This window comes from Musa acuminata, chromosome BXJ3-11 (genome assembly GCF_036884655.1).
Source record: "Musa acuminata AAA Group cultivar baxijiao chromosome BXJ3-11, Cavendish_Baxijiao_AAA, whole genome shotgun sequence".
Taxonomy (NCBI): Eukaryota; Viridiplantae; Streptophyta; class Magnoliopsida; order Zingiberales; family Musaceae; genus Musa; species Musa acuminata.
The window spans coordinates 8,042,927-8,055,027 of NC_088359.1; the positions used below are offsets into that span (position 1 = coordinate 8,042,927).

The window sequence follows — 12,101 nt, forward strand, 5'->3', positions numbered from 1 at the left end:
GGATTCACTATTAACTCTTCCCATGATAATATTTCCTTGTGACTAAAGAGATTATCGTAAAATTTTATTTAGTTTGATTTATTCTTATAACTTAAACTTTATTGTGCTCTATGAAATACATACGCAGGAGACTTATTCCAAATCCTTCATTTAGTATATGGGGCAATAATAGCATGGAGAGTATATAGTAGCTTCAGGGAGATCAGGTAGAGTCCTAATTCTTTGTAAGCATGACAAATGTAAGGCTTCCCTCATTAGTTATAATTCTCAAACCCTAAATCCTAAACCTAATAATATTAAGGTAATCCTCCATGGCTCTTATTTGTTATTTATACTACTGATCTCACCCGTATTTGTAAGATGCTTTGGGATGAGTTTTTCTCAATTGATTCTCTTATAATTATTTTATATTTTCTATGTGGGAATTTTTTATTAATAACTTTTAGATTTTTTTATTCCATAATTTTTTGATCACCCATCTCCCTATATTACACTCTAACCATTCTCCCTTATTGATCAATGTTAGGTATAGCTCTCCTTAAACCAGATCTATAGGCCTTTTAAATTTGAGAATTATTAGATTGAGCATTGTGAGGTCCACTCCATTGTTCATGATCTGTTTGCTAACCCTGATTCAAGATTGTCCAATCTCATACTCTCTCTTCATCAGTGTTTATCTTCCTTTAGTGTCTCCATATCTTAGTGGAGAAGCAAGCACGACTATAATCTTGAAACCTCCATTAAGTAAACTTTTGTTGAGCTATCTTAACTAGAACTCAAAGAGGATTCTGGGTCCTCTCGAATCTTGAACATTTGCCTCTTCAAACCATACACAACAAACCGCTATCCTTAATCATCAACAACATCATAAGTAGTGGTCCCATACTAAAATCCAATGTATGGAGCAAAGAGATAAGAATATGAAATTCTTCCACAAGTTAGCCTCTTGTGTAAGCATAGGAAGAATTTTATTTCTCACATCAAAAAGGAGGATGGATCCTTTCTTTTTTTATCATATCTTAACTACTTTTTCCAACAGGTATACTAATCTTTGAGCTCCTACCTCCTTTAAACTCTTAATTGGGCCCTTTGCCTCTTCTTTTCTATTATTCATGAAGCTATTCTCTCTAGTCTATCTAAGAATTTACTATCATCGAAATTGAAATTGCCCTCCACCAAACGAGTCGAGGTAAGAGTCCAAGTCTTAATAGTTTTAATGTAGAATTCTATAAATCCTTTTAGGAGTTCTTAAGAATCTCATTCTCTAGTCTTCTTCGTTCATTTCTATAATCTCTTTCCTCTTATTGGGGAAGAATTCAGTTTATCTTTATTTCGAAAAAGGTCAATCCTTCCCTAATCAAAGACTTTCATATGATTGCTCTATGTAATGTTATTTTTAAGTTTCTTTCTAAAGTCTTCACCAATTGCATTAAATCTATTCTCCCTGATATGATTAGCTCAAAATAATTCACTTTTATATAATGTAGATCCATCTATGATAATATTCTTATATCTAACGAGTTGGTTCCCAATATATCCAAATCTAAGGGCAAGTCCCCTATCATCATTCTCAAGCTAGATTTAGAGAAAGTATTTGACTCATTTTCTTAGAATATTATCCTTAAATTTCTCTCATTGATGAACATTTCTCCTATTTTTACCAAGTGGGTTGCTACTTCCATTTTTTTGCTTTCCTTCTCCTATCTTATAAATAGTTCCTCCTTGGCCACTAGAGGAATAAGGTAAGGAGACCCCATATCTTCTTACATTTTCATCTTTGCTTAATAAATCCTCTCATCCCTAATCTCTACCTCGATTGAAAGGAAACATATTACTCCTTTTAACCTTAAAGGGATCAAATTAACTCATTTGATGTTTGATGATCTCCTTTTTGCTTAGGCCAACAATAAATCTTGTTCAAAGATATTGAAGATTCTTAACACTTTTTAGTAACTTATTAATCTCAAGGTTAACCTTCATAAATCATATATTAGAATTAAAGAAAGATTTTGACCTATTAAATATCTATGTTCATTTATATCTTTAGGTCACTTTATCCTCAGTCATCAAAATATCCTTATTGACAAAGCTTGATCGAAAGTTCAAAGCTAATATAAAGGTCTTCTATCCCAAGTGAAAAAATGATTTTAATTAATTCATTGGTGATTCCTACCCATTTTCTCTTTGACCATTGTATTTCAAACTCTATTTCAAACACATGACCAAAATGATTAAAAATTTCTTCTAAAGTTTTGATTCTTTTTACATTTAGGCTAAAACTCATAAGTAGGGATATTATTACTAAGCCTAAGGACTATAGTGAGCTTAGGTTGAGAGATGTACTCACTATTAAAAGATTCATATGTGTAAAACATATTCTATCACTCCTGAACGATATTGATATATTTTGGGTTTAAATCCTTAAAGCTAAGCATGGAGACCTTTATCGGTGTCAAATTTCTCCACCTTGTCTAATCTAAGAGAAACATTAATAAGTTTACTAAGCATATTAGACTTGGATTTAGGAGATTAATTAATGATGAAAAAATCATTAATATTTGGATAGAGTCTTGGTTTGATAATATTTCTATCAGTTTTTAGCCGGTTAACTTAGGAGTTATGATTTCTTTCTACCATGACATCTGATAGTCTATAATTATTGGAGCTTTTGAAGTTTGAATTATTTTTTCACCCTATCTTAATTGATAGGATTTTGATGATTCATGTTGTTTGACTTCTCAACTTTTTAAGTTTAAAACTAATTGGATAACACTTTCTTATTTCCCCGTCTTTCTCATAAATTCTCTCCTTGGCCATACGTGTTATGTCTATCATCTCTTTGAGAATTCTTCAACTCACATTTTTCTTAATTGTTCCTCTTCCCTCGTTTTTTTAAGCTTTCTTCAGAACCGAATAGGCCTCAAATTCAAATACTTTGATTCTTGGTCATTGTGCACCTGGCTGCGGAAGGGGAAGGGTATAACAAACCTATCTATAGCTAATTTCTAAGTCTTATTTTCTACTCTTTGGCTCAATAGGAACGGTGATGGATTTTTCAACCATTGTGTCAGTCCCTTTAACATAGTTTAAAAGGCTCTTATCCTCCTTAATGAAACTCTCAGCTCATAACCCCTATCTGAGGGGCCTAGCATATGGGTGTACTAACTATACTTTGAAGTGTGATGGATCTTTTCTTTCTCCTAATTTACCTACAGGTATCTAACATACTCTATAGGCTCCTAATGGCAGTGCTTTAGCAGTTGGTTTAGCAGTTGGTTGCTCAGTTTGCAAGGCCCACAATGCTCCTATGGTGAAAGTGATGGCCACATGCAGAATACGAGGGTTGGAAGAATTTTCTCCTTTAAATTGATGTGCAAACCATTGTCCACAGTGTTAATGGCTTCCAACACCCCCTCTTCCATGCAATCGTTTCATACATCCTCCGCTTAATGTCTAATCTCCTTGGCATTTGTTATATTTTCAGATCTTGGAACAGCAAGTCTCATCAGTTTGCTGCTTTTAGCAGAACCTCTGAGTTGTTAATTATTATTATTATTACCTTGGATGACTTAGAGAGCTCGTCCACCCCTTAAGCTCAGTTTTACTTACACAACAAAACTGGAAAAAACAGCAGAAAATGTTGCAACAGAAGCAATGCTGCCTCATCAACGAGAAAAGAACTCAAACCCATGGCTTAAGGATACAATCTGCAGCCTAAGCTGTCATCTCCTCTGGATTAGTTTCACTAGCAGATCACTCATACCGTGATTTCTTTTGTCTCTCTTCTTGGCTGTTCATCTTGTTGAACGAATCAATTTTGACCATGTTGGTATATCATCAGAAACACACATGACACGAATGGAGTATCTATGACTTGGTTCCTAAATATCCAGTCGGTGAATTAATGGGTATGAAGTAGTGAGTTTGTTTTTTAGGTGGCAAAGTGTTCTCTTGAATTTGCTCAGAGACTTTGGGGAAGTTCTTTGCTGCGTTCGTTACGGATCTATCACCGACTTTAATGCTTTTATTGTTGCCTTGCCCTATTAAATGTTCTCATTCCATGATAGCTTGTGGCTTTCACACACCCACACCGAAAGATTTTGTCTTGTAGAAGTTGGCGCCACTTTGTGTGCATTACGCACGAGAGAGGAATAGGTGACGTGATCCAAAGGAAGAATCTTAAAGGAGTGCCATTTTGTGTGCATTACGCACAAGTTGGTGCCACAGCATCCTTCAATCTCAAAGGAACACTCAACTCTCCCCTAACACGTTCGAGTTGGCTTCATGCTTTATTGGGTAGTGTAGTTTCGCGGAAATATCCCTAATAACTCCTTCAGATATATTCATCTGTTATGCATCCTCGGATCACTAATTGGTCCCAATGCTCCAATTAAACAGGTAATGACGTGGAAATGTTCCACGTTGCATGCTTATAAAGCACAGCCAAGTGATGGCGTTTTTAAGCTGCTTGGACTACCGAACACCACACCCACTTCCATGGCCACTAGAGAGAACAAGTGGGCGGTGAAGATTAGTGACCAGCCCATGGCCGCCGAAGAGAGAAGCTGGGCGGTGGAGATCGATGACCAACACAAGAACACCGGTAAGTCGGCCGAGAAGCAGCAAAGCCCGAAGCCATCCATATACATAGTTCCTCCTTACATCAGAAATTTGAACTGCCATGCCTACAAGCCACACATCGTCTCCTTTGGACCATACCACCATGGTGACCCCGACGTCATGCCGATGGAGGAGCACAAGGATCGGGCCCTCACCCGCTTCCTCAAGAGAGCCAATAAGTCTCTCCAAGACGTCATGACCGCCATAGAGGAGGTCGTGCAACAGCTACGGGGCGCTTATCAGAGCCTCGACGGGAAGTGGGCGGAGGACAAGAGGTTCATGCATCTGATGATCCTTGACGGGTGCTTCATGCTCGAGATAATTCGTGTCGCGACCAAGAAGCCGGATGACGGTGGCCATGGCTACGAAATGGATGAACCCATCTTTAGCGACCACGGGAATCTGTACACCGTGCCCTGCATAAAGCGAGATATGATGATGATCGAGAACCAGCTGCCCCTGCTTGTTTTGTACAAACTGGTTTTTGTTGAGGGTGGTAGAAATTGCGTGGTAATACTAACTTTTATTCTCTGTCTGTGTCTATAATTTCCCCTTAATTCTTGTCTCACTAATCTGCACACCAGAAGGTCGTGAACGAACTGGTGCTGAAATTCTGGGGCAAGCCGTCGACGGTGGAAGAAGAACACCTCCTCCTTGAAGAACGCCGCCACCTCCTTGACTTGCTCCGACTTAGCCGGTTGGTTAAGCGATCGTCAACGGACAATAGTCGTGGCCGGACAAACAGGCGAAAAGTCTCGAACATCCGGTCGGCTTTTGAGCTGCGCGAGGCTGGCATCCACTTCAGGAAGAGCAATTCCAACAGCCTCCTTGACATCGAGTTCAAGCACGGTGTCCTCAGCCTGCCGAATCTTACAGTCGACGACAACACGGAGTACATGTTTCTCAACCTCATGGCCTTCGAGCGCCTCAATGTCGGCACCGGCAACGAGGTCACTTCCTACGTCGTGTTCATGGACAGCATCATCGACTCCGCCAAGGACGTCAGCCTGCTGCAGTCCAAGGATATCATCGAGAACGCGTTCGGGAGCGATGAGGCCGCCGCCGAGCTGTTCAACCGCCTCTCCAAGGACGTGGTCATCCCCCCGCAAGGCATCCTTGGCGACGTGTATGGGGAGGTTAAATATTACTTCGGGAGGCGCCGGAACAGGTGGTGGGCCAACTTGAAGCACACTCACTTCAGCAGCCCTTGGAGCCTTCTCTCGCTTGTCGCCGCCATTGTGCTGCTGGTTCTCACGGTGTTGCAGACCATCTACACCTTGTTGCAATTCTACCACCCGCCGTCTGCTTAGCCATTCTAATCAGGCGCTTCATCTGCTTGGTTTTGTTTGTTTGTTTCTTCTTCTCCTTTCTAATTCGGGTATGATGTGAGTTTACGTATTCAAGTTTATGTATTCACTATTTGGGGGGGTTTATGTTTTTGGAGACAACTTTTGCAAGGTTTATTGGTGATATGTTGGCAGATGCAATTTACTTCTCTATGTAGCATTATTCTCTGTTCCACACAGCATGAGTATTAGGATCAAATGCATCAAGACAAAATTGATTACTTGTTTAGCGTCTAAATCATATTCTTTTACCATTTTGCGAACGAAAAGGTACATATATATATATATAGTCATTGAGATTTATAAAAGATGAAGTTATAAAAATATTTTTCTGGACTATAGAACTGATTCTGATGAAGATGATACATCAAACATTAAATGACGAATCATGTGAGCACTTGCATGCGCTCCAACTTTATACCATTGCGTACGGTGGCCATTAGTCATCACAAACAAATCAAAGATCCAATTATTATATTACAGACATCCAATCCTACATGAACCAACTTAGGTTCTCACTCACAATTTGTGATGTTCTTGACCCGAATTGTCTTAAACTTTCTTTAAAGCCTAAGCTTTTCTTTAGCTTAATTAGCCTCCTTTCTTCTCAGCTAGGTAGTGGCACTCTTCATGGCTACCGACAAAAGAAACCTTTGAAGGAGCCTTGGCGTAGGGTTTAGGGTTAGGGTAAGGGATGAAAGAACACGGAGGACACAACAAGAGGATGCATCTGAAAGTTCATTTGAGGTTGAGATCATTGCAGTTTCTTAGCCTTTTATAAAAGATTCCCACCAGTTCTTCTTGAACAACAAATAGTCAGTTCACGAGACACACTTTCCCTTCTGCAAATTAACTTCAGCCCAATTGCTTCCAAGCAATTGAATGAGCTCGGTGATACTGCGACGAACAGCCCATTAAGAGAGTATGGGATTCATGGTTCCTTTCCCTTCTAACGGTGTGCCTGTCATACTCTGTTGCAGGAACAGCAAAGCTTGAACAATCCATTGCCTCTATTCAAAATGATATCCTGGTTTAGAGACGGAGAATATTGGGACATTACATGTACTCGGAGTTTGGTATCCCTTTCTCATAGGATACAGCTTTACTGCTTTTGTTGTTTCCTTGGACCACTAAAAGCCTGTGGCTTTGATATATGCACAGCGATAGAGGGATGAAATTTTGTCTTGTAGAAGTTGCTGCCACTTTATGTGCATGAGGGAACAGCTCAGGTGATGTAAACCAAAGAAGCGGGGCGGAAGAGCATATTGGCAATTGCTTGCTACCACAGTAAGAGAAAAAAAAAGATAGAAAGATAAAAATTATTGAAGAAACCATGAAATGTATAAGATGTAATTGTCTAATTCATTTTGATAGTGAGCTCTTGATGGCTATTTATACATATTCAGTAGGGAGGTTATATACATTCAACATAGAGAATTTTTCTAACTGCCTTGAGGAAATCTTATCTGCTTATCATACCCCTGCAAGATTAAGCTTCCATCAAGGATGCCGATCTTGGACCGATGAGATAAAAAAATTTTGCAGGTGAAAGGCTTTGTGAGTGAGTCTGCTAGTTGATCAGTTATATGTACGTGAGAGTGAAAGTCGATGGCAATGTGTTTCATGCGGGAATGAAACACTAGATTAGCACATAAGTAGGTAGCTCCAATATTATCACAATATATTGTAGGAATAACTGTAGAGTTGACGTTGAGTTCGTTGAGCATATTTGTGACCCAATTGAGTTCAATAGTGGTAGTGGCGATGGTACGCTATTCAGTTTCAGTTGTAGATCGTGCAACCGTCTTTTATTTTTTAGAACTCCAACTGATTGGAGTAGCTCCTAGGAAGACAATGTATCCTGACATAGATGTTCTATCATTAAAGTTCCCTGCCCAATCAGCATCAGCAAAGGCATGGATATGGAGTGAAGTATTTTTGCGAAGAAAAATGTCATGATTAAGAGTCCCTTTAAGATACCGCAAAATTCGTTTGACCGCAGACCAATACGTAGTAGATGGCTGATGCATGAATTGCGATAATTTATTGACAACAAATGAAATATCTGGACGGGTGAGAGCTAAGTATTGTAAAGAGCCAAGGACTTATCGATATTGAGTCGAATCTGTAGCAGGACTTCCATCACATAATTTAAGTGATTCACTAGTAGAGAGAGGAGTTATAACCTCTTTCGCATCCTGCATGTTTGTTTTTTATAATAAATCCTGAATATACTTTCTTTGTGATAGGAAGAGACCTGAAGATGTAAATGTTACTTCCACTCCCAAAAAGTAGCTTAAAGTTCCTAGATTTTTGAGGGAGAATCGATTGGTCAAGTGCTTTAGAAATGTCTGAGTCTTCAAAGGATCATTTCCTATGACAATAATATCATCCACATATACTAAAAGATATATTATGCTTCCATTATGCTGGCAAATAAATAACGAGGTATCAGACTTGGAATTGATGAAGCCAATTGAGGTCAAAAACAAGCCAAGCTCGTTATACCAAGCCCTTGGAGCTTGACGAAGTCCATAAATAGCTTTTTGAAGTTTGCAGACATGCCTCAGATATTGAGGATGAACGAAACCAAGAGGTTGTTGCATAAAGACATCTTCAGTAAGTGTCCCCTGTAAAAAGGCATTGTTAATATCCAATTGTCGTATGTGCCAACCCTTTGAGATGGCCAAACTCAGGATAAGACAGATTGTTGTGGGTTTAACAATGGAACTAAATGTCTCTGTGAAGTCGACACCAGGTCGTTGATGAAACCCTTTGGCGACTAGACGTGCTTTATATCTAGCAACGGATCCGTCTGGGTTCCGCTTAATTCGAAAGACCCATTTATACCTGATGATATTTTGTGTGTGATGAAAGGGTACTAAGGTCCATGTAGAGTTATAGAGGAGAGTATCATATTCGTCACATATGGTTTTACGCCAGTGAGAAAATTTTTGAGCTTGAGTGATTATAGTGGGTTCACTGGCCTTAGTGGAGGAACCTGTTATAGCATGTAAGTCAAGGACTTGACGTGGTTTAAAAATACCACTTTTGGAGCGTGTTGTCATTGGATGTCTAAGGGGGATAGAAGTGGTAGATTGTGTTGATGGTATAGCCAAGGGCGAGTCACTGTCATGGACCGGGCCAACCGTCGGCACGACAATATCACTAGTTCTAGGAGAAGGTAAAGCCAGTGCCAATGTTGCCGAGGGTATTACTTCATTAATAGGGAAAACTTGTGAGGAAGGGAGTGGAGAAATAGAGGGAGTGAGAAGCTGTTGAATTGGAGTAATAGTAGTATGTGGATCTTGAGGGTAAGGACTGGATGGTGTCATTAGAGGTTCGTGTGATGAGATCGAAGGGATATTCCAGTGATGCATGTTTATCGGAGTAGCTTGCATGGTAGGATTATTTTGAAAAGGAAAGACAGACTCCAAAAAAATAACATGACGTGATATAAAGACTTTTTTAGTTTGGGGTTCATAGCATCGAAAAGCATTATGCTTAAGAGAGTAGCCTATAAAAGTGCAAGGCTTAGATCGTGGTATTAGCTTATGTGACGCATAGGGACGGAGCCATGGATAACATAAACAGCCAAAAACTTTGAGTTTATGAAGGTTTGGAAGCTTGTGGAATAATTTTTCAAATAGTGACTGGTATTGTAAGACTAGAGTGAGCATATGATTAATGAGATAAACTGCAATTTGAAAAGCTACTAACCAAAAAGGTGGTGGCATGGATACTTGATGTAGAAGGGATAGACCAGTTTCAACGATATGCCGATGTTTGCATTCGGTAGAGCCAACCAATTGGGGAGTATGTGGGGGTGACTTGAGGTGTTGTATACCACAAGCAGAGAGATAGGATGTGAGGGCTTGATATTCGCCTCCACTATCATAGTAAACTGTTTTAATGAAAGATTGAAAAAAATTCTCAACCAACTTTCGAAAGTTAGTAAATACTGTGGAAACATCAGACTTATGGTGGAGAGGATATAACCATGTGTACTTAGTAAAATATTCTACAAAAATGACATAAAAGCGAAACTTGTCAAACGAAGGAATTGGGGCAGGGCCCCACACGTCGGTATAAATGATTTTAAATGATTTAGAGCAAGAAATGTAGGTTGTCCCAAAAGGCAGTTTATGACTTTTATTGCAAAGACAAGCATCGCAATGATTGACAGTGCTATTGATTTTCAAGGTAGGAAGAGAATAACGAGAAAGTAATTTATGCTGGATTAAAGGGGAGGGATGACCAAGACGACGATGCCATACATCAACCGGAGCTGCGACTGAAGAGTGAGCAGTAGGAAGGGTAATTTGCGAAGTGGATGGCCACTCATAAATGTTGTCTTTGTTTTGGCCCTGGACCAAGGATGCCCCCGTGCTCAAATCCTTGACAAGAAAAAAGTTAGGAAAGAATTCAATTGAGGTATTATTTTGTTTACAGAATTGAGAAACGGAAATGAGGTTTCTTTTAATGTTAGGTGCACACAGAACATCATCGAGTGTAAAAGTTGTGGTAAGTGAACTAAATGTTGAGGAACCAGAATGAGTAATAAGAATTCTTTTACCATCACCGATGATGATATTTTCATTTCTGTCATAGTTATTGTGGATGGACAAGTTTTGAAGTTCAGAGGTGATGTAATGAGAAGCACCCAAGTCCACAATCCAATTAGGTTGGGTAGGAGTTGGAGTAGCCATGAAATTCGCCTAAGGCCACTGTGATGGAGCAGGGAGTTTGGGCCGAGACCGATAGACTTTCGTGGAGTGTCCGACTTTATCACATAGTTGGCAAACGACTCGTTAGTGGCTTGTGAAATCAGGACACGACAGCTGAGGATTATGAAAGTTACCACCTTGATATGGATAAGGGGGGTTTGGTCTGGGCCCCATAGGGCTAGGAGGCAGCTTAGCTAAATCGTTGTTGACGTGCTTATTGTATTGGTTGCTCTTTCTCTTGGATTTTTGATTGACCTGAACTGTAATAGGTGGTCCGGGCAACCTATCATCATGCTTCAAGTACGTATCATAGTCGATCAACTTATCATAAAGTTCTTCGAATGATATTGGTAAGCCGCGTGCCCAAAGTGTTGTTGTTAGTTCTTTGTACTCGCCTCCTAGACCATTGAGGGTATGGATTAGGACTTCTTCTGAGAGAATGACCTATCAAAGCTAAATCATTGATGATAACTTTGATATTTTGTAGATAATCAGCAATAGTACTTTCCTCTTGTTTCATTTTCATCAGATTGGAGAGAAGTCCGAGCATGTGAGTACGCGAGCGATTTGCCAAAGTTGTTTGTAACTTGCACCATACTTCTGCAACAGTCGTACATGAGGATATCAGTGGAGCAATGGATCCAGCAACGGAAGCTTGAATAGCTTGGAGGATAAGGCGACCTTGACGTAACCATAATTTGTGGGCTGGATTTGGCACTGGACTGGGTTCACTTGGGATGTTAATCATTTCAGGTGGACATTGGAGAGAGCCATCAATGTAACCTAAGAGATCATAGCTAAATAGAAGATTAGAAACTTGTGCCCGCCAAGTTATGTAGTTGTCGCCTTTGGATAATTTGAAGGGAATGAGTGCTGCAGCATTAATAGTGATAAGACTTTGAGAAGTGCTCAGAGTCCTTGCAGAAACAGGGACAGGAATATCGGAAGAGGAAAATGAAGACATCCTAGATATTTTGTGACGGTTTAAGTGATTTTTACAAAAGATGTAAAGATATAGGAGGGAGGGAGGAGGAGAAAAGCATATCGATGAACTGCAGAGGAGGCTACAACGATGCAGCGATGCACTGCAAAGGAGGCTGCAGGGATGGGCGAGGAAGCTGCAGAGGAGGCTGCAGTGATGCACTATAGAGGAGGCTGCAACGATGGGCGAGGAAGCTGCAGCGATGCACTATAGAAGAAGCTGCGCGATGAGTAAGAAATCTGCAGCGATTAGGTGAAAAGAAAAAAAAATCTGCAGCAGTTACAGTTGCAGAGAAATTGCTGCGGCAGAGGAAAGCGGCTGCAGATGGAAGCTGTAAAAACTGCAATCATTCCTGTTGCCGCAGGAAGGCAGTGATGGCTGTGACGGTAAAGATGGTGGCAGCAGCACTTCTCGCTCGAGTGAGAT

The 12,101-nt window shown here is 40.0% G+C and overlaps 1 protein-coding gene across 1 annotated transcript; it reads left to right on the forward strand.

Moving 5' to 3' along the window:
• Positions 1-4,479: 4,479 nt before the first annotated feature.
• On the forward strand, positions 4,480-6,094 carry LOC135652361 (UPF0481 protein At3g47200-like). Its single transcript, XM_065173212.1, has 2 exons — positions 4,480-5,160; positions 5,202-6,094. Exons 1-2 carry the CDS (start codon positions 4,498-4,500, stop codon positions 5,928-5,930), a joined length of 1,392 nt encoding a protein of 463 aa, XP_065029284.1. The 5' UTR covers positions 4,480-4,497; the 3' UTR covers positions 5,931-6,094.
• The last annotated feature ends 6,007 nt before the right edge of the window (positions 6,095-12,101 follow it).